Source organism: Gadus chalcogrammus, chromosome 13 (genome assembly GCF_026213295.1).
Source record: "Gadus chalcogrammus isolate NIFS_2021 chromosome 13, NIFS_Gcha_1.0, whole genome shotgun sequence".
NCBI classification, from domain to species: Eukaryota; Metazoa; Chordata; class Actinopteri; order Gadiformes; family Gadidae; genus Gadus; species Gadus chalcogrammus.
In genome coordinates, this window is record NC_079424.1 from 4122928 (window position 1) to 4143000 (window position 20073).

The following is a 20073-nucleotide window of genomic DNA, read 5'->3' on the forward strand; positions in this document are numbered from 1 at the left end:
GGATGTGTGGGGCTCACAACGATGTGTCCCCGCCTCAACGAAAGGCCTGCAGATAGACGCTCCTGTGCTCGGGGAACAAAAGGAAGCTATTGATTGGCTATGCTCACCCTCATCTTGTGACCCTCTTGCGGACTCAAAGGTCAGATTTGATAATTTGCATGACTAAGACAGCTCTATTAACTCCTCGATGGGCCACAGACATGGCCCACTGTATTTACTGTATTTATCCACCATAGTAATGTGTCAAGCATTCTAGTTCAATTAAAAATAAATATATTTTTAATTTTGAACTCATTATTTACCGTTTGAATTCATGTACTACCTATTTTGGTCCACATCTGTTTATTGAATGTAATTCCTGCTTTAAAAAGTTTTGTATACATAGAAAGATATATTTTACATCTTCCTTTCCTAGCATAATGCCTTAGAACATATATCAATGCATCCATTTATTCTAATAGATCAGAAATCTGAAATTAATAAGAACGATTATTGAAAGAAGAAACTAATAACAAGACTGTGATTGCTCAATGAACAGTGATCAATAACATCTATCGGAGTACAGTACAGAACCAATCAGTTACAACAGAACCCAGAGTTTATCAATGAATAATGATCAATAACATCTATTGGAGTACAGTACAGAACCGATCAGTTACAACAGAACAAAGAGTTTATCAATAAAGATTGAACAATAACATGTATTGGAGTAGAGTAGAACTGATCGGTTACAACAGAACCCAGAGTTGACCAAAGAGGGCGGGGCCAATGGGCAGCCTAGATGATGATGTCAGAGATGAGAGGAACGTTTATGCTAATTCAGGGCCAGAGGTACTCTTAAAGAGGCTCAGAAGTCCTCCCTTTCGTCAGTCTGGAAGTTGTTTAGAACAGGTGAGAAGTAGGATCAAGACGGTCGTGCTAAAATGGGGACGATAACTCTGTTGGTTCTGGTATTGGCTTTCACATCTACAACTGTGGCAAGTGAGTACATCTCCAGTTCCTAGATAGCATGGTTGGATCTGATCAATGGTTTGATGCTTATTTGTCTTGCTCACTAAGTTCCCAATGTCTGTCATTGAGTTGTTTCGCCACTGTGACAAAAGAACTATGGTATTAACACCTCCTCAACAAACAATACTGTCGCTTGTTAGTGGTTTAAGATTTCGAGCTTCCTCATTTTGCTCAAAGGCATCATGTAGTTAAATTAGATGTGACCAATGTTACTAATCATCTTAACCTCCGTGTCAACTAGTGGTCTCACGCTTGTTAGGTTATGTGTGTTCTCTTTGAGACTAAAGTAATCCATTGATTGAAATGTGTGGTGAATTTATCTAAGATTTTAAGCTGATTTCATGGCCACACAAATCACCGCTCTTCACAAATTCAAATAAATTCAAAGCAATCATTTAAAAACTGAAACGTAGACTCTTTCTATTAGTTCACATTCAGGATACTTTTAATTAGTTCACTCTGATTTGGATACTTTGCGTGAAACCAAATGATTAGAGCAAGGTTATGGATGAGGTTTCCCACACGGATCATCAATCAAGTTGAAGGGAAGGTGGCTGCACGTCTGAGCTCTCATTCCAGCGCTGGGATTACCACCGCTCAGATGATGGTCACATGAAAAGGATTGGGGGGGTTTCAGCCCGGTCTTGTGACTGGCGCCCCTAGACCTCAACACACGTCATACCTTCAGCATTTACCATTGTGCCATGTTCACTCTGCCTGCCAAGTTCACAGAACACCACATTTAAAATCGAAACATTGAAGTGGGTTTGCATCGGAACATTTGAAAGAATAAACAAAACATCTCTTAGAAATTGGGCCTCTTCAAATAGAACACGTGATTTTTTTGTTACAGGCTCAATCATATATTGCGAAACCCTTTAGGTGCGTTCAGAAGGCCTCATGTATTTTGTCTTTCAGGGTCTAAGGTTCAGTTCACACGGTTTCGTTCATGGAACTCAAGAATGTACCCCGTATGGAGAGATGGAGACTCAAGATTCAGAAACTGTTGGACTGGTGAGAACACTAATTCATCTTAGAAGGTTTCATTAGGTGTTCTGACACTATGGGCCATTACAAATTGGTCCAATGTTAATCCTTATAAAACTCTAATAAAACCCTATATTTCTTCAGCTCGATGTACACTATAATCCTGTGGGTTATTTCCTGTATGTGTAGAACTGATGTTTACCTAAATGTTCCACATTGATGTCGTTTACCTTCCTCCCGTGGCTGGGTTCAAGGCGGCAACGTATCCTTTGAAGTCCGGAACGACGCGCCCACCCTGACGGGCGCCAAGGCGACCTTCAACATCGACCTCCACTTCCCCACCAACCAATCCGTGCTCCCCGACGGCCAGGTGGTCTGGGCCAGGAACTGCACCGTCGACGGTCAGCCATCTTCTCCTTTCTTTGACATCATTTTTTACGCTTTTATGACATGGGAACACTGTTACATTTACATTTACATTCATGGCGTTTAGCAGCCGCCTTTATATAAGTTCATTTGTCAGAAGAAAGAGAAAGAACAATATACTGCTGTCGGTACAGTAAGGATGTTCATAGAACTAAGTGCCAAGCACTAACAATCGATAGGTTAACCCATTCCCCTTACACCACAAAGATAGCTAGGATAAGATGAGTACTATTTAAAAGTGCCAGGACGTACCACACACAATAAGTGTGTTCATTAAGTGCCAGGACGTACAACATACAATAAGTGTGTACATTAAGTGCCAGGACGTCGTACAACATACAATAAGTGTGTACATTAAGAGGCACGATGTACAACATACAATAAGTTTGTACATTAAGTGGCAGTTCATCATTCTCTTGGTCATCCATCACCTTCAGGCCTTGCTCTCCGGACCTTGTGGCGTTGCATCCTGGTTCACTGTTTGTACTCTTCTGATTGGTCCCTTCCAGGGCGGGACTATGTGGAGGGGCAGGCGGTGTACGCTGACCGGGCCTCAGGCAGCAGAGGAGTCGGGGTGTTCCCAGACGGCTCCTCCTTCAACAGGACTCAGGATCGGAAGCCCCGCTACGTGTTTGTGTGGAAAACTTGGGGTAAAGATTTTTATTTTTTTTATTTCTTGGTTGATTTCAGAGTTAATTGCACACTAATCAACAGCCAAACTGTAAGTGAGCCAGAGTTAGCCTAAGAGGCTTGTTTACATCCGTTGACCCCGGCCAGACATTAAAAACGATGACCCTAAGACTCGTTGTGGAAACGTAGTCATTCTAATTGGCATGATGAACATTGTATCTCTCTTTATCATGTCTTTATCATGTCATGATCTATCAGCATAGCAACGATTTTTAACGGAAAAATTATGTATTTCTATGTTTTGCCCAATGTATTATCAACCCCGGTGAAGTAATGAAACATAAAAGTATTTTTGTTCCACTAATCTATCATCTTTTAACAAAATTAGATTTATAGAAATGGAAAATATCTGTGTATAGAAATTAATTGTACAGCTAGAGTCCAGAGACGATGTTAAAGATTCAGAAGTGTCGCTCAACTGACTGCTCCAGCTCAGTCGACAGCTTCTAGTGTTCTTATGAGTGGTTTGGTTTCCTCCAAAGGTCGCTTCTGGCAGGTGGCCGACGGCCCCTCCTCCTCCCTCAGCATTGACACCGACAACGTCCCGCTGGGCTCCTACAAAATGGAGGTGGTCATCTACCACAGCCGTGGAGACGACCAGTTCATCCCCCTCGGATACGCCTCAACACAGTTCTCCATCACCGGTTTGAACACTTATTACAATACATGTTCAACTTGACTTTAAAGATTTGACCAGGTGTTCTGAGACTACAGGCCTCTACAAATTTATAAAATGTTAATCCTTACAAAACTCATAAAACCTTATATAGCTTGGTGTACGTTATAATCCACCATGTTATACTCCTCTGTGATCAACACCCTGCAACTCCTCTATCATCTCATGGTTGTATCCTAATATCTTGTTTCTTCACCCTCAGATCAAATCCCCTTCACCATCTCCCTCAACCAGATCAACGACGTCAACCAGAACGACCAGAGCTTCATCCAGAACCGAGCCATCGCCTTCAATGTCCGGCTCCACGATCCCAGCCAGTACCTGGGCTCCTCCGACATCACCTTCAACTGGGACTTTGGGGACCAGACCGGGACCCTCATCTCCAGGGACCTGAGCGTGACTCACACCTACCTGTCGCCAGGCGCCTACAAACCCAAGGTGGTCCTGATGGCCACCATTCCCAACGCCTGTGCCGAGACCACCGCCGGTACGATGCCATGAACTCAACATCCAAATCCTCCTCTGTTTGTCCTCCCACTCATCCTCCTTTTACCACACTTTGCTACTTATATGTATTGTCCGTCACCCATTAAACCTCTCCCTTTACCTTCCTCAGTGGCCCCAGTCGCCCCTGTAGTCGTTGTGGTGGCCTCCACCCCGAGCCCCATCCCAGCTGACGACCTGGCCCTCGCTGCCTCCGTCCAGCCAGCGACCGACCTCGCTGTGGACACAGCAGCCGAGGCCGCCGTGGCCCCTGCAGCAGAGGGGGAGGCAGACGCCGCCGTGGTCCCGGAAACCGTAGAGACCGTGGAGGCCGTTGTGGCGCCTGGAGATGAAGAGGCCCTTGTCGTCCCTGCAGCAGGAGAGGCTGTTGAGGTCGTCCTGGCCCCTGGAGATGAAGAGGCCCTCGTCGTCCCTGCAGCAGGAGAGGCTGTTGAGGTCGTCCTGGCCCCAGGAGATGAAGAGGTTGTTGAGGCAGCTGTCGCCCCTGCAGGTGAAGAGGCGGTCGAAGCCGCTGTGACCCCGGCCACCGTAGAGGCTGTGGAGGCCGTTGTGGTCGCTGGAGATGAAGTGGCCGTTGAGGCAGCCGTCGTCGTCCCGGAGGCAGAAGATGCTGTTGTGGCCGCTGTGGTCCCTGCAGCTGAAGAGGCTGATGAGGCCGCTGTAGCCGCTGCAGAGGGAGAGGTTGTTGAGGCCACCGTGGCCCCTGAGGCAGAAGGGGTTGTTGAGGCCGCTGTGGCCCCTGAGGCAGAAGAGGTTGTTGAGGCCGCCGTGGCCCCTGAGGCAGAAGCGGTTGTTGAGGCCGCCGTGGCCGCTGTAGATGAAGCCGCGGTCCCCACCGACGCGGCCGTCGTCGCCGTCGCCGTCGATGGCGTGGCCGTGGAGGCAGAAGAAGCCCTGGTGGTGGAGGCTGCCACTGCCGCTCCGGTGGAGTCAGTGGAGCAGGTGGAGGCGGTTGCCGTGGTAACAGAGGCGGCCCCGGCCGTTAACGTCCTGGTTCCTGCGGCCACTGAGAGCACCGCGGTGGTCGTGGAGGTCGCTGCCGCGGTCGACGCTGAGGCGGAAGTAGCAGAGGTCGAATTCAATGAGGGCGCAGTCCCAACAGGTGACCAATTATGTCCATACGTTACATTACATTCCCATTCCATCAACTTTCCAATCATCTCAGGCCACATACCTCTGTTAAACATCTGAAAAACGATCTTCCATTTTCTCCCCTTAAAAAAAAGTTGGAGTAGTCGCGGTGGAGTTGGCGGCTGAGGTGGAGGTCACCGCGGAGAACGAGCCCGCCCAGGTGGCGCTGGTCCTGACCAAGAGACAGGCCCCCGAAGCCCCCGCAGACTGCACCGTCTACCGCTACGGCTCCCTGGCCACCTCGGTGGAGATCATCCGTGAGTGAAGCCGAGCGTTTGTGGTCTGAATTCAATGCATGGTACTCGGGTCGCCATCAGTGGACGTGAAGGACTTCATGGTTGACTTCTTCTTGGCCTCTCTACACTACAGAGGGGATAGAGAGTGTGGAGATCCTGCAGGTTTCCAACGTGGTGTCCCTGACGACTGAGCTGGGGCAGAATGCCGTGGACCTGACCATCAGCTGTCAAGGAAGGTGAGGAATCACGACCGCCGCTTTCCTCCCGCTTCCCCGTCCTACTCAGTGCTGCTGGGTTACCCTCAGTCAGCAGGTACTTAACACAGGACTGTGGTTGGTCCGGATTGTATTCCCACTGTGTCATGTGACCTCCCGCAGCCTGCCCAGCGAGGTGTGCACCGTGGTCTCCGACGCCGACTGCGTGACGCCCGTGGAGACGGTGTGCGGCGTGGCGCTGCCGTCCCCGGACTGCCAGCTTGTCCTCCGCCAGTTCTTCAACGGCTCCGGCGAGTTCTGCGTCAATGTGTCGCTCACCAACGACGTGAGCCTCGCCGTGGCCAGCGCCAGAGTCAGCGTCACCGTCGGTACGTGGGGTTTATTTTTTATCTTTTACTCAATTTGTTGTTTTTTTTACAATATTTTAAGTGCAGTCATACAATACGTCATAAAAAATCCAGGTGACCTGGGTATGACCTGGGTATGTGTATGGGTTTTACTTTCATTTTGATTTTTTTTTTATTGTTTTTAATTACTTTTTTCAAGTGCAGTCATACAATACGTCAGAACAAATCTTATTGATGGTACAGTGAGGTGCCCCCGGGTATGGTGGGATTGATTTTTTAATAGACTTATAAAAAGAGAGAGTGCCCATCCGCGTCTCCTCAGGAAGCTGAGAGCTCGGGGGTTATTGTTGTCTCACTCTGTGCACTGGAACCGCAGGTTCATCGGGTTCTCCTGCCGGCACCGCCGCTACTGTACTGGGAGTCATGGTCATCGTGGGCATCATGGGCACCATCGGACTGATGTACAGGTAGGCTATCCTTCGACCAATGAGATTAATGTACAGGTAGTCTATCCTTCGACCAATGAGATTAATGTACAGGTAGTCTATCCTTCAACCAATGAGATTAATGTACAGGTAGTCTATCCTTCAACCAATGAGATTAATGTACAGGTAGTCTATCCTTCAACCAATGAGATTGATGTACAGGTGAGCTATCTTTCGACCAATGAGATTGGTGTACAGGTGAGCTATTATTCGACCAATGAGATTGATGTACAGGTAGGCCATCTTTAGACCAATGAGATTGATTTACAGGTGAGCTATCTTTCGAGCAATGAGATTGATGTACAGGTAGTCTATCCTTCAACCAATGAGATTAATGTACAGGTGAGCTATCCTTAAACCAATGACAATCCCTCACCTCACCTCACCTCCCCTCCTCTCCACAGACGGGTGAAGCAGTACCAGCCCCTGCGGGAGGAGGGTGAGGGCAGTGGGGTCAACACCATCACGTCGGTGCCCCTGCTGCTGTGGAACCTGCTGAGCCGCCAGTCTCCAGGAGAGAGTCGTCCCCTGCTCCAGAGCCGAGGCGTCTAGGGCCAGGCTGCCATCACCACCCCCGGCCCCTTCCCCTGGGGACAGGCATACACTGTAGCCCAACGTGTAGGCCCCTGTTCTCACACAACCTGACGGAAACACACCTTCACACAATCCCCTGTTAACGCGCTCAATGACCAGATGCAGAAATGGAATTACTTAATTCGCAGATGAAATAAAATAATTTCCATGGAACCCAGATGGCCGTCAATAAATGCTTCCGTTGTGAGAAAATCTTGTATTTATTTTGACTCCACTTATTTTTTATTTAATGGCACTAACTGTTTTGTAACTTATTTGTGACGTACTAAGTCCTTAGAGAAGAATCACCATTATTAATGTTAACCTCTTTTCAATTCCTATTCCAATGTAGTTTAAATCATTTGCCCTTTCCAATGTTTGCCGTACTTAATAAAAGTTTAAGACTTACATCATCGTGTTTCATCATCTTGTTTTTATAAAAATTTCCTTCATTTCCTATTAATTTGATCATGCAGTATTTAAATAGTGACCTCTGTCCATTCTAACATTATACTAATTTAGAGTATTAGATTATTAGTTTAATCTATTAATTTACATTATGATCACGACAGCAAGGAGAAAAATATGAGTACACTCAACCAGTTACTGTTGGTTACCTCTCCATCTTCTCCTGCTTCTCCTCTTATCCTAACACTAACCCAAACCTAAACCTTAGCCTAACCCTAAAGCTAACCCAAACCCGAACCCTAACCCTAACCCTGGCCGTAACCTAACCCTAACCCTGACCTAACCCTTACCCTAACACCAACCGTTATCCGAACCGTGACCCTAACCCTGACCCTTAACCTAAACCTAAACCTAATCCTAACCCTAAAGATGTCATCCCTGACCTCGTCTCAATCCTTCTCCACGGCTGCCACATCTTCCCTGGCCTCAGATGCACCCTGAGGGGGTTCTGTTTGCGAGAGACCTGGTCCAAGGGGGGATGCGGAGTCTAGGCGGACTATCGATACAGCCGTATGGATCATTCTCAGAACTCCACTACAGGGTGGATGGCTGGTTTCGTGTATTGTAGCGTATTGCCATCTTTGATCACAGTGTCACACAGTGTCGATCCACAAACCAGATATTTAGCTTTGGTGGCACCAAAGCTAGCATCTTTTGGCAGAGCACTAACATATTTCAACAGAACGTTAACATAATTCCACTGACCATTCATACATTTGAAAAAAAGTTAACATTTCCGGCCCCTGACTACATCCTCCTGAGAAGCAAACTGAAGGCAATAAACGTATCATTCGTTTTTTTGTCGCGTTCCTTAGTTGAGCCACTAAGAGCAGCGTTGTGGTGAGTCCTCTCAGCCCAGATGACTGGGCACAAGAGCCAGTTTGAACAGGATATGAGGGGAGCAACTCAGCTTGTCTGGAACCCAGACAGATCAATACATAGTGCACCATCCCATCAACCACCAGCTATGGCACGGCCGGCCGAGGGGAATGGCCGGTAACACGGACGTTCTCCGTTCCCTACTCAGATTCCCAAAAATCAGGCTCTCAAAACAGAAGAGGTTTGTTTTACATTTAATTGAACAAAACTTAGTCGGACAACTGAAACTCACGTGAACACAAACCTAGCTTCTCCCTGCCAAGCCAGTCAGTAGTATCGATTAACTCATCATCCAATCAACTCAAACAAACGTGTCAACAGGCTGGCATGCCAGGAAACATGAACACAAGAAGGGACATCAACACAAGCACATACACTAAACTATGACCACGGGTCATAACAAGCTCTCTCTAACATACATCAGAGGAACCAGGAAGGATCCAGGAATCCCTCTATGTTCTCCTTAGAAGATGGTGGTAGGAATAATGTATAATATAGAGGTTTCCACATTTCAGAGACAGAGATATCGCTGACATGCGTGTTGCTCCTGGGCTCCACGAGCAGGGAGATGGAGGGATAAGGCTCACATACTACGGCGGACATCTGAGCAGCGTGGTAAGATGAGAGCTCCAGCCCGACGCATTCTGCCGTGTTCCACAGATAAGTGCTCAGTCAGCAAGGGGGTGAAACCTGAACCACTAAAGAAGGAACCCATGAGAAGGAGTGAGCCTGCTGGGTGTGGTGTGGAGACAGGAGACCCGTGGAGACATGATGATGGAAAATAATGAGTTGTACTTAAAACCGGGACAAGGGTGTGATTGGAAAGAGTCTTTTGCATATTTTGCATATTTCTAAAAATGAAAGCATTGCAGTATTGGATTGAGTTTGGAGGTATTTCCCCATCCCAAGACATCAGCGATGCATTTGTGTGATTGCAAGATTTCCAAACAGTGTCCACACGGTGGCAGTGCAACAGTAGGGAGACGCCTTGGTTTAAATGGGTGTGCCATAAGAGTCTGTACATACTGTATGTGCTGGCTGAAGACACAAAAGCCTTTATAAAGGACAGGGCTATAAGAGTCCTTACACCTGTTTGTGTGGGCTTGATACACAACAGTGTTTATAAAAGTTGTGGCTATAAGAGTCTTTTCACCTCTGTTTGTGAAGGCTTGATACACAACAGTATTTATAAAGTTGTGGCTTAAGAGTCCGTCCATCTCTGTTTGTAATGACTTGATTAACAAAAGTATTTATAAAGGTTGTGACTATAAGAATCTGTTCATCTCTTTTTGACACTTTTCACAGACACTTTTCACAACGTTTATTTCAGTGTACTTCGCACACGTGTTTTAGTTATGACCATGTTGTGTTGAGAACAGTGTGCGGCTGACATGCAGGTCACATGACACACTGCAGTGCAGAGAAAGAGAGGACTGAATTCACTGCAGCAAATGGACCTTCAGATAAGACCAAGAAAGGTCCTTCAGTTCAGACCAGGAAAGGTTCTTCAGATCAGGCCAGGAAAGGTCCTTCTGATTGGACTAGGTAAGGTTCTTCAGAAGGACCAGGAAACGTTCTCCTGATCAGACCAGGAAAGGTTCTTCAGATCAGACCAGGAATGTTCATTCAGATCAGACCAGGAAAGGTCCTTCAGATCAGACCAGGAAAGGTCCTTCAGATCAGACCAGGAAAGGTCCTTCAGATCAGAACAGGAAAGGTTCTTCAGATCGGACCAGGAAAGGTTCTTCTGAACGGACCAGGAAAGGTTCTTCAGATCAGACCAGGAAAGGTCCTTCAGACCAGACCAGGAATGTTCCTTCAGATCAGACCAGGAAAGGTCCTTCAGATCAGACCAGGAAAGGTTCTTCAGATCAGACCCGGAAAGGTCCTTCAGATCAGACAAGAACGGACCAGGAAAGGTCCTTCGGTTCAGACCAGGAAAGTGTGTGGAACTACGTAGTATTCTGATCTTAATCTGCTAAAAGCATTTCCGGGGATTGCTATTATAAGTGATTTTGTTTTCAGAGCGTCTTGTGATTTCCTTTTGCACAATACAAACAATCACTTAACCTTTCTTGAGCTCTGTTCACAAATCCAACATCCACAATGGCTCATTGATATTGAAGATCTAAAACTTTATTGATATCCGAAGAAGTTAGACACCGCGTGATGCCCTGTCGCAGGAGACAAAGACAGACAGAAAGCGGACAGACAGACAGACTGAGATCCGTCAGATATACGGAGGGCAGACAGATAGATATAGAGTAGACGACAGACTGAGAACAGGCAGACAGACATAGAGCAGACAGACAGGCAGAGAACAGACAGACAGATATAGATCAGAGAGAGACGTAAAGCAGACAGACAGGCAAAAGGCAGACAGACAGATAGAGGGCAGACAGAGAGGCAGAGAGCAGACAGACAGGCATAGAGAGATTCAGAGTGGAGCCTTAGAAGAGTTATTGGCCATGAGGCTGATCTGATTAAAGCTCCAGAGGACGTTTGTTATGAGGAACCAGACGTCCTGAACAGCTTCCCCAGAACGCTAACAGGGACTTTGTGTTAGTGTGTTTGGGAAGTGTGTGTGTGTGTGAGAGAGAAAGAGAGAGAGAGAGAGAGAGAGAGAGAGAGAGAGAGAGAGAGAGAGAGAGAGAGAGAGAGAGAGAGAGAGAGACATCAATTCCCACATTCATAGAGACAGTTAGAGGTGAGATAGAAAGGAAATAAAGAATAGAGAGAGACAAAGAGGGAGAAAGGAGAAAGAGGAAGGGAGGAAAGATGGGAGGGATGGGGAGAGAGAGGATACAGAGAGAAAGAGATGAGTTAGAGGGGAGCGAGAGAGAGGAGACAGCGATGAAGAGAAAGAGAAAGGTAGAGAGAGGAGACAGAGATAAGAGAGAGGGGGGGGAGAGAGAGGAGACAGAGATGAAGAGGAAGAGATCCAGGGGGAGAAAGGGAGAGCTTTTATTGGCGTCACGTGGGCTGCAGTCCGCCCAGAGGGATGGGGAGGCCAGGAAGCCGGCCACTTGTGTGTGAAGCTTTTTCATTAAACTAAGGGCTCTAATGGGGCCCCCCCAGTAGCAGGTTAATGGCGGAGAAACATGGCTATTGCCTGGCCATCAATTATCCTTCATATGACTTGTGTGGACGTTATAATTAATTAAAGTAAGCATGGAGAAAGTGCTGCATGCGAGGGGAGAAGGGTGGAGGAGTGGGAGAAAGGACCCCACCCAGTGAGAAGAGCGCATGTACTGTTACTGTATATCGGATCAGCAGCCTGTCAGCGTTCTAAATAGAGCCACATGCACACACACAGAAACGCACAAACACAAAGGAACGCACGCAGGCACAAACACACACACACAAGCATGCAGGCAGGCACACACCAACGCACACACACACACGCACGCACACACAGTATGGTACATATGTGTAAACATGTATCATATTTGCTGCAATGCTGTACGTTGACTGGTTGAATGAGTAACTGCTTAATTTGTCTGCATTTTTATGTAAAAGCTACACAGGAGTGGAGCCAGAAAAGCAATTTTAATAATTAGAAATTCAAGAATTTGACAGTAAAAATAAATACTATTAGCTCTCCTACAGCTTTTTACCTAATATCACTAGCGCTAATATTTGGAACCTTTATCACTAGCACTACTCTGTCCACTATTATCATTAGCACTACTATGTATTGTACAACAGCTCTCCATGGAGCGTACTTGTGACTTGTGTGTGTGCAGTTATCCTACTTATGAACTTCCCTTTTTTCCCCTTAAAAGTAAAGAAAGAAAAAGGTATTCTCCGGCATGCTAATATAAATGTGAAATAAACGTCCAATTCAATAATAGTTTCCTCTTCTTCTGCTGGAACTAAGCTCATTAAAGGCATGAGTTATTAAATATCAATAAGCCACCAAGGATTACTGGATGTAATGCACACTAGTTCTAAGGGATAGAATAACTGCACAGTCATGGTTCTGCCACTACCCATCATAACGTCAATACTGCGCTCCATTATCGGAGAGAGGGGGGGGGACAAAGACGGAAAGGATGGCGGGAAGGAAGGAAGGAAAGGGAGAAAGGAAGGAGAATTCAGAAGGAAAGAAAAGAATGACAGAGCACTTTAATCTGCGGTAGCATTCAGGCTCTATGAAGGCCCAAAGCCTCCCGGAGAAAGGCCTTAGTATGCATTGATAATAGTCGGAACTCGGCATTAGGGGAAGCATTAGATTAGGCAACCGTCCAAGTGGTGAGGACATGGAGACCTCTTTGGGTATCAGAGCAACAACGCACGGAGGACACACTGCCCATCTGTCCGTCTTCATGTCCCAGTGCCATGGAGACTGGATGGAACTGGCATAGAGCAGCAGAGAGAGAGAGAGAGAGAGAGAGAGAGAGAGAGAGACCGGACCGGCGGGGCTGGTCTCACCAGAGGACGAGGGGAGGGGTCGACAGGCAGCGGGGACCGAGAGGGAAGGATGACGGGTCTGAGGGTGGGGCTGAGAGCGACGGAGGGGAGGAGAGAGGAGGAGGAGGAGGGAGGAGGGAGGAGGAGGAGGAGACGTGAGGCAGCAGGATACGTCCAGGGTATAAAACCCCAGAGCCTCTCTGCCGGACATCCCGCTGCTCCGCGCCTGCACCTCTCAAGAGTCTCGCCTGCACCTCCGAGTCCTCCAGTCGTCCAGGTTCTGACCCCCCAAAGCCGCCGCGTCCGGACCCACCATGAGCCACTCCTCCAGCCGCGCCACCACCTCCTACCACCGAACCTTCGGCGGCCCCAAAGTCATCTCCATGTCCTCCTACTCCCCCGTCTCCTCCCGCATGTCGGGCGGCGGCGCCAGCGGAGGCGGCGGTGGCCGCTACATGCGCTCCATGTCCCCGGTGGTGTCCTCCCGCTCCGCCACCACCTACCAGCGCGGGCGGAGCAGCGGCCCCAGCCACCACCAGCCGCGAATCTCCTACGACAAGGTGGACTTCAGCCTGGCGGAGGCGGTGAACCAGGAGTTCCTGGCCACGCGCAGCAACGAGAAGCAGGAGCTGCAGGAGCTCAACGACCGCTTCGCCAGCTTCATCGACAAGGTGCGCTACCTGGAGCAGCAGAACGGCAGCCTGCAGCAGGAGCTCAACACCTTCAAGGGGCAGCATCAGCAGGGCCAGCCCAGCCGCGCCACCGACCTCTTCCAGGAGGAGCTGCGGGAGCTCAAGAGGCAGCTGGACGACGTGGGCAAGGAGCGCGACCAGTTCCACGTGGAGCGGGACAACCTGGCCGAGGACCTGGGCCTGCTCCGGCAGAGGTGGGCCACCCCGTGATGAGTCAGGGGGTTAAGAGGGAGGCACTGCTGCCGCCGGTCGAACGGGGTACAGCGACAGGGGGGACAGACTGACTGACCGGCCCGGTCAGCAGACAGACAGACAGACAGATAGAGCAGACGCAACTTTGCTGCTTCTGGTTGAATGGGTACAGCGACAAGACAGGCAGAGAGACAGACAGAAACACCCGGCCCAGTCGGCAGACAGACAGACAGACGGATAGAGCAGATGCACCTTTGCTGCTTCCGGTTGAATGGGTACAGCGCCAAGACAGGCAGAGAGACAGACAGAAACACCCGGCCGGTCGGCAGACAGACACACAGATAGAGCAGATGAACCTTGACCCGAATGTGGACATGTAATCCAGGGATGTGACATTCGATGGGCGTTGCAGCGGCCAGAACGTTCTTCGCAGCGGTGTAGGGCGTGGTTCGGCGGGAGGACATGCAACAGATCCACTGAGCTTTGTGTGATCTCTTGTAATGCACTTAGCGCCGTAGGACCTCTAGTGAGGCTCTCACGTTATTGGCTGTGTGATGGTGGAGCTGAATGACAAAGCGCCGCATGGCATTCAGGCCACGATTTGTCATAGTTCCGCCCTACTTGATTGCATTACACAATGGGTACAACAGGCTAATAGGATTGTTTCTGAAGTTGATTGAGTTTAATAATGATTAAGAAGAAAACATAACGGTGGTTATAATTGGATAATTCCTGAATAGATATGAGACTGTAGCAAAGCAGGGGGAATATCGAGACAAAGGCGACGTTTTTTCCGTATTATTATGTCTATTGCGAAGGCTTGATAGCAAATTGGACAAACTAGAGACTGGGCGGAGCCTCCCAAGGAAAGGGGAGGGGTTATGGGAGTGGTTAGGGGAGGAGTTAAGGGAGTGGTTTCAGGAGGGAGGGGGAATGAAGGATGGGCAGGGGAGAAGCAAGGTGTGGCTATGGTTTAGAGCAGTGGTAGAAAATAGCTTGTGGAAAAATCAATGCGTCTGATGGCTCCATTAGGGGTGGGGGGGGGGGGGGGGGGGGGGGGGGGTCTGGGGGTGGGGGGTCTGGGGGCGTTCATCTTTCCCTCTCCGTTGGGACGGTGCCAGAGACCCCATTAGGGAATGACAACCCTGCATGGGACAGGGCATGAATTAAAGATGAGGAGGCCCGACCACACCGGTGATGTCATGCCACTAATCTGGTTTATGTCCTCTTGCGTCTTCGCTGGGTGACACGCGACAGCAGCAGCCTCACGGCGCAGACACACCCAGCGCCTGTTGAGAACCACCAGGAACAAGATGCTTTTCAGCCTCCATTGTTTCCACTGGTTACACTCATATTAACGCCTGTAGGATGTCCAGCTCTCCACGCTTTCACTTTTAATCTGGGGTGTAGTTTAGTAGCCCGAAGACGTAGTTATTGAACCCAATAATGCATGAAATAAAACCTAATATCTATCTGTGTCGTCTCTCATCACGCTGTTCGGTTTGAGATGATAACCTTTATGATACAGCAGAAAAGGGAGAAAGTGCGATGGAAGTGAGCTGGGAGAGGAAGTGCTGAGGAGAGGTTGTGTCCGGACAGACGACCCCATCAGCAAACCAAATTAGCTGAAAAGGCCGGCCGGCGATCCCAAAGGACCCGGTGTAATTCTGGGAGTAGGGCCACCGCAAATTGATGAAATCGATTCCCAGGCTTTTCGCCAGCTGGTGCATGCATCGTAAAACGGAATCACAACGAAACCTTTTCCATGTCAAGAAGGTTTTCCTGGGCCTGAAGGAGGTCTTGTGTTAAACCCGTTGCCCTTCCTCTTCCTCCTTCATCCTCCTCACTACAGGCTGGACGAAGAGGCGCAGAAGAGGGCCGAAGCTGAAGGCAACCTGATTGTCTTCCGCAAGGTAAACAACCGGATGCTTGTTCTATACCAGTGGTTCTCAAACTTGTTATACTAGTGTACCCCCACTAAGATATTTTCTCAGCTGAGTACCCCATACACCGACGCAAAACATTTCGGGGAGATTTTTTTGTTTTTATTTCTCCCGACAAAAGAAGCACATCGCAAGGGGAGTATCAGAGCATTAAGGGGTGAATCCATTAAAATATATTTATCCTGAAACTGACGACATTTTGTTGATACTCGATGAGCTATCTGTGCTTTCAGATTCACATCTCAACCACTCGTCCATTTTCTATCGTCTAGCTTTTAGAATTTAGTGTGTACTTTTTTTTTTGTGTGTACCCCCACTTAAGAACCCCTGTTCTGTTCAGTGTTCCATGAATCCCCGCGGTTAAAGAGTCGTATCTTTCGGAAGATAACGCTAAACCCCCCAACACGTCCTCCTCTGTCCCCCAGGATGTGGACGACGCCACACTGGCCCGCCTGGAGCTGGAGAGGAAGATCGAGTCTCTGATGGACGAGATTGAGTTCCTCAAGAAGCTCCATGATGAGGTAACGTCTCTGCAGGGACGCCCAACCATAGTCTGCTCTAGGTGCAATAGTTCAAAACACTGAGTTCAGGGCATTGCTTTTAACCTCAACGCACAGCAGAGAAAATAAGAGAATATTGACCTTGGATCATCTCCTATTGACCTGTTATTGGTTTGTGTGTGTTTGTTTGATGTGTGTGTTTGTGTGTGTATTTGTGTTTGTGTATTGGTGCGTGCGTCTTTGTTTGTGTGTGTCTGGTGTGTGTGTGTGTGTGTGTGTGTGTGTGATGGTGCGTGCTTGTTTGTGTGCATGTGTGTGTGTGTGTGTGTGTGCGCCTGCGTGCATGTGTGTGTGTGCGTTTGTGTCCATGTGTGTGTGTTCGTGTGCATGTTTGTGTGTGTGTGTGTGTGTGTGTGTGTATGTCTGTGCTGTGTTTTTCTGCGTGTGCCTCCCCTTCCCGTTGGCGGCGGTCCCAGGAGATCCAGGACGTGCACGTGAGCGTGCAGACGCAGCACCAGCAGATGGAGATGGTGGAGCAGACCGCCAGGCCCGACCTCACGGCCGCCCTGAGGGACATCAGAGCCCAGTACGAGACCATCGCCAGCAAGAACATGCATGAGTCTGAGGAGTGGTACAAGTCCAAGGTGTGGAGGAACGCAGCGCCGGAGCACAGACCATTTTCTCCTTCTCGATACCGATACCAATTCCTGAACTTGAGTATGGGCCGATACCGAGTATATACCGATACAGCATCAAGCATTGTGACGACTTGTAGCACTTATTCTTATTGACGGGTTCTCTTCCGATGGCCGCAATGTATAGTCGGTTCACTAAATGTCGACAAATTATTTTTATCTGAACTAGATCATTTACATTTAGAACCTAGGATTATAATAATATTACATTTGTATTCTTGTAGTTAAGCGTGAGCATCAATGTTTTTCCGACTTGATAGCTCGATCGCACGTAGCGTCGTGGATGACGCGTTTCCCCTTTCCGACTTTCCACCTCCGACCGATAACGAACGCAGCATAGCACCGTGGCGTTTGAGATGTTCTCTGCCTGGGTAGTGAATGAGCTAGTCACGTGGTGGAATCAGATCGGCCCATAGACTCGCATACTCACCGATACCCAACGCTGCATTTTAGGAAGTATCTGAGGAATTTCCGATACTGGTATCGGTATCGGAACTGCTCCAGAGCGGTGAGCGTTGGTTCCTTGTGTTTACGTGCGGGCCGTGTGGTTACCTCCTGCAGTTCACTGACCTCACCGAGTCGGCCAAGAAGAACAACGACTCCATCCGACAGGCCAAGCAGGAAGCCAACGAGTCCCGCAGGCAGATCCAGTCCCTCAACTGTGAGGTGGACGCCATGAAGAACACGGTGAGACATTACATTACTGCACATTACATTACTGTTATAATGTACTACAGCACTAACTATAGAAGTGTACTAATACTATAGTATATATATATATATATTTTTTTATAATATACTACTACTACAATTCTATATTACATTCATTACTATACTGTTTGTAGTACACTAGAATACTATATTACACGCTATACTATACTGCTTGTGGTACACTAGAATATTATATTACATGCTATACTATACTGCTTGTGGTACTACATTACATGCAATACTATACTGCCTATACTACACTAAAATACTATATTACATGCGATGCTATACTGCCTATACTAAACTACAATACTTTATTATATGCTATACTATACTGCTTGTAGTAGACTACAGATTGCATGCGTTACTATACTGCTTGTAGTACACTACAGATTACATGCGTCACTATACTGCTTGTCGTACGATACAATACTATGTCACCACCTGCGTTACCATATTGTTCATACTCTCCCCTTCTCTCCCTCCCGTGCGGCGTTCAGAACGAGTCCTTGCTGAGGCAGATGCGTGAGATGGAAGACCAGTTCGGGAACGAGGTCGGGAACTACCAGGACAGCGTGGGCCGTCTGGAGGACGAGATCCGCCACCTGAAGGACGAGATGGCCCGCCACCTGCGGGAGTACCAGGACCTGCTCAACGTCAAGATGGCCCTGGACATCGAGATCGCCACCTACCGCAAGCTGCTGGAGGGAGAGGAGAGCCGGTGAGGAACCGCAAACTCTTCACTTTTTAACAAACTATTTAGCTCCAATAAACTTGGCTTTTTAGTTTGAGTTTCTATTGTTTTCCGTGGTTCATGGTTTAAGTCCCGGTGTATTGGACTTTTGATTGACACATTTCCCTGACCTATCACTCTCCTCTGCCCCACAGGATCACCATCCCTATGTTCAACATGAGCAATCAGTTCAGCATGAGCAACCAGTCAAGTGACAGAGGTGAGATCTGATTAAAAGTTATTTAGGCTTAGAATAACCACCGATAAACCAATCTCAAGTATCAAGTGACACAAAAGTATTTCATTGGATTATTCATTACTTTTTCTTCTTGTATCCACAGAGTATGAGATGATCCCAGAGGTCTCCAGCAAACGCACCGTGGTCATCAAGACCGTGGAGACACGCGATGGAGAGGTGGGTTCACCTGCAGATCAAACCTGCTTCTAACATCAAAGAGATGAGCTCTCCAGGAACAAGGGGAATAAGTATCGGACGAATGGATGAAATACAGTATATCTGACTGGTTGTTTTTCCTGCAGGTGATCAAGGAGTCCAGGAAAGAGCAGGAGAGAGAGGCAGACCAGCGTGACTCCAAGGACAAGGACTCCTCCAATGAGGAGTAGCTCATGACTCCACACGCTCCAGCTTCCAGGGTTGCACTAATATAGTATAAAGCAAAAGTTGCCTAAAAGGTTTAAACAATCAGTAGAAGGTTAGCTCTTCATTTCCCGCTCCTTGTTTGTGTGAATGTCTAGCTTACTGTTTACGGTGCAATATTAAAAAACATGAACGTGTCTTTAGGCAGGGTCACCTTGGTGCTACTTAGTAATAACCGCTCATTTTCGCTGTAGAAACGAGTCCTCAGTGCTGCGCAACGAGCCGAACAACTACCGGGCCACCACGGGGCCTTGTTTACGTGCATGCCCTGAAACATCCGCAGGTCGGCACTAATTCTTCCACAAAGACAACCTCATGAAAGAAGGCCAGGTGTGAGGGGGGCAGTGAAGGACAGGGTGCTTTGAGGTGGTCGTTGAAGACGCGTCTGTGTGACTGATGACATGACTGTTAAGGGTTAACCACGTCAAGGCTGATGTCACACGACGACGGTGATCATGTTTGCGTCTGTGTTTCTTTAGACATGCGGAGCTCTCATTTAACTGCATCCTGGTTAACCATAACCAGAACAACAATAACCACACCTTACAGAAATACAATGTGTAACAATGTCTACTGAGCAACCGGAAGCAGAGATTTAAATAAAGTCACTAAGAGCAGAAGTGTGTGTTGTGTCATTAATTATAAATTCCTCATTGACTCAATAAGATTTTTATTTAAGTGTGTGTGTTTTGGAACAACCAGTCTCAAAACTGTGTTGATTTTATTATAAATTATTTTAAAATGTAAAATATAGGTCAACAAGTTAATTGTTTAGTCAGTGTATCATTGTACTTTCCTGAATATCTGGCACACTCAATTGAATCTGCATCTGCAAGACATAGGGAGGAAAACATAGGTTTCACATATCAATTGTATTTTGGAGGGTTTCAAATAGCCCCAACACCACA

At 47.9% G+C, this 20073-nt stretch overlaps 2 protein-coding genes across 2 annotated transcripts; both read left to right on the top strand.

Annotated features, from left to right (window-relative positions):
* Positions 1–836: 836 nt before the first annotated feature.
* Positions 837–7684, top strand: pmela (premelanosome protein a). The gene is made up of 12 exons (XM_056605847.1): positions 837–981; positions 1930–2025; positions 2253–2399; positions 2934–3074; positions 3597–3758; positions 3993–4277; positions 4407–5396; positions 5521–5682; positions 5795–5897; positions 6039–6244; positions 6600–6690; positions 7113–7684. The coding sequence occupies exons 1-12, from the start codon at positions 924–926 to the stop codon at positions 7258–7260; spliced, it is 2589 nt and encodes an 862-aa protein (XP_056461822.1). The 5' UTR covers positions 837–923; the 3' UTR covers positions 7261–7684.
* Positions 7685–13279: 5595 nt separating this feature from the next.
* prph (peripherin) lies at positions 13280–19777 on the top strand. Its single transcript, XM_056605773.1, has 9 exons — positions 13280–13927; positions 15778–15838; positions 16294–16389; positions 16845–17012; positions 17625–17750; positions 18275–18495; positions 18663–18727; positions 18849–18922; positions 19048–19777. The coding sequence occupies exons 1-9, from the start codon at positions 13356–13358 to the stop codon at positions 19129–19131; spliced, it is 1467 nt and encodes a 488-aa protein (XP_056461748.1). The 5' UTR covers positions 13280–13355; the 3' UTR covers positions 19132–19777.
* Positions 19778–20073: the final 296 nt, after the last annotated feature.